The sequence below is a fragment of the Anneissia japonica genome, unplaced genomic scaffold (genome assembly GCF_011630105.1).
Source record: "Anneissia japonica isolate Jap-2015-1 unplaced genomic scaffold, ASM1163010v1 scaffold310670_len1380_cov382_single, whole genome shotgun sequence".
In the NCBI taxonomy this organism is placed as follows: Eukaryota; Metazoa; Echinodermata; class Crinoidea; order Comatulida; family Comatulidae; genus Anneissia; species Anneissia japonica.
Genome location: NW_022727975.1, coordinates 1 through 1,380, shown reverse-complemented (window position 1 = coordinate 1,380; position 1,380 = coordinate 1). Strand labels below are relative to the sequence as shown.

The following is a 1,380-nucleotide window of genomic DNA, read 5'->3' as shown; positions in this document are numbered from 1 at the left end:
GGGGGGGGGGGGGGTGAGGGAAGAGCTGTTTCATTGCCAGCAAACACATTTAATTAAAAATTTTGCTTTGTAACATAGACACAATTTTATCAGAGTCAAACTTACTATGTATGCTTTATATCAGACTGCTGATAGTTGCTATGTAATGCTATTTATTGTTGAAATAAAAGTGACACTTTAAAGTAGTATAATTTTCTAAGCCAGAGACAGCTGGTGTGGTAGTCCCATTTTCAGGCATCTAGAGGTGATCTAAAACTGATTTAATCTAAGCTCACACCATAATGTTGAGACCGCCCATCTGTTAGAGGGGAAATGCTGACATCACCGCTGATAATGTATAGGCCTATAACCCCATTCGATACAATTAATGTTTGTGAAAATGTACCAAAGCCATTTTAACCATATTTAATGCAGAAAATGAACCATAGCTATTAGTTATCCTGAACATTTAAGAGCTATATATACTGTAATACTTCATTAACAAAATTGGGATAGAGCATATCTACTAAAATGTCAACTTAAGCAGCCAATTAAAAACATGTACTGTACCAGGTATAATGAAATAGCACATTTACTTGGGTAAGAACTAAACCCTATGAACACTGACCCTGTTCATATACCAGCCACATATTCTGTACTATTTTTCATACTTTTTCCACAAAATAACATTACAGCCTAATGCCATAATGCATAGTAACAAGGTTTAGTTCATGCTTAATATTTTAAGTTGTGCAACTGATGCTTCCGAGATATGTATACATAAGATGACTTTGAAACTGGTCAATCAAATTCTGACTTTGAAACTGGTCAATCAAATTCCAACTTTTATCCAGGAAATGCATCATTATGGAAGAGTAGTAGTTGTTGAATGTAACAGCGACTGCCAAACAAACATTCTAGTCATCTACTTTTAATTATACTGTATTTCTGTGTTCATTAATTATTTACTGAATCGTCATAAGACATTAATAATGCAGCATCCACAGGTTCCATACATGATGGACAAGTAAAAGAACGCATCAACCAATCATCTATGCAGGTTACGTGATAAGTGTGCATACATGGCAAGAACCGGACGGGGTCTCCAACTTGAAAATCTATCATACATATAACACATCTGAAAGAAAATTAAAAAACAATTTGATATTATTTTATTGATATACATTCCAAACAGAGCCAATTTAACAAAACAAATTTAAATAGCCACTCACTTAAACTTTTTTTTGAGAATCATATAAACTTACAGCTGAATAGGCCTACAGATAATTTTTACTTCTGTATTCTGTTGCAGAAAATAGTGAAAGAGTAGAAAATATGTCATCTTACAGTAGGCCCCAGCCCCAAACAGCAGAGACCCTTAGAACTGAGATTTATGATGGG

At 34.3% G+C, this 1,380-nt stretch overlaps 1 protein-coding gene across 1 annotated transcript; it reads right to left on the bottom strand.

Moving 5' to 3' along the window:
- Positions 1-135: 135 nt before the first annotated feature.
- On the bottom strand, positions 136-1,117 carry LOC117113953 (RING finger protein 11-like; the record flags this gene model as incomplete). Its single annotated transcript, XM_033257462.1, is given in 1 exon segment — positions 136-1,117. A coding segment is annotated over 1 exon segment (181 nt), but the record flags the coding sequence as incomplete, so codon positions are not given.
- Between the last annotated feature and the right edge of the window lie 263 nt (positions 1,118-1,380).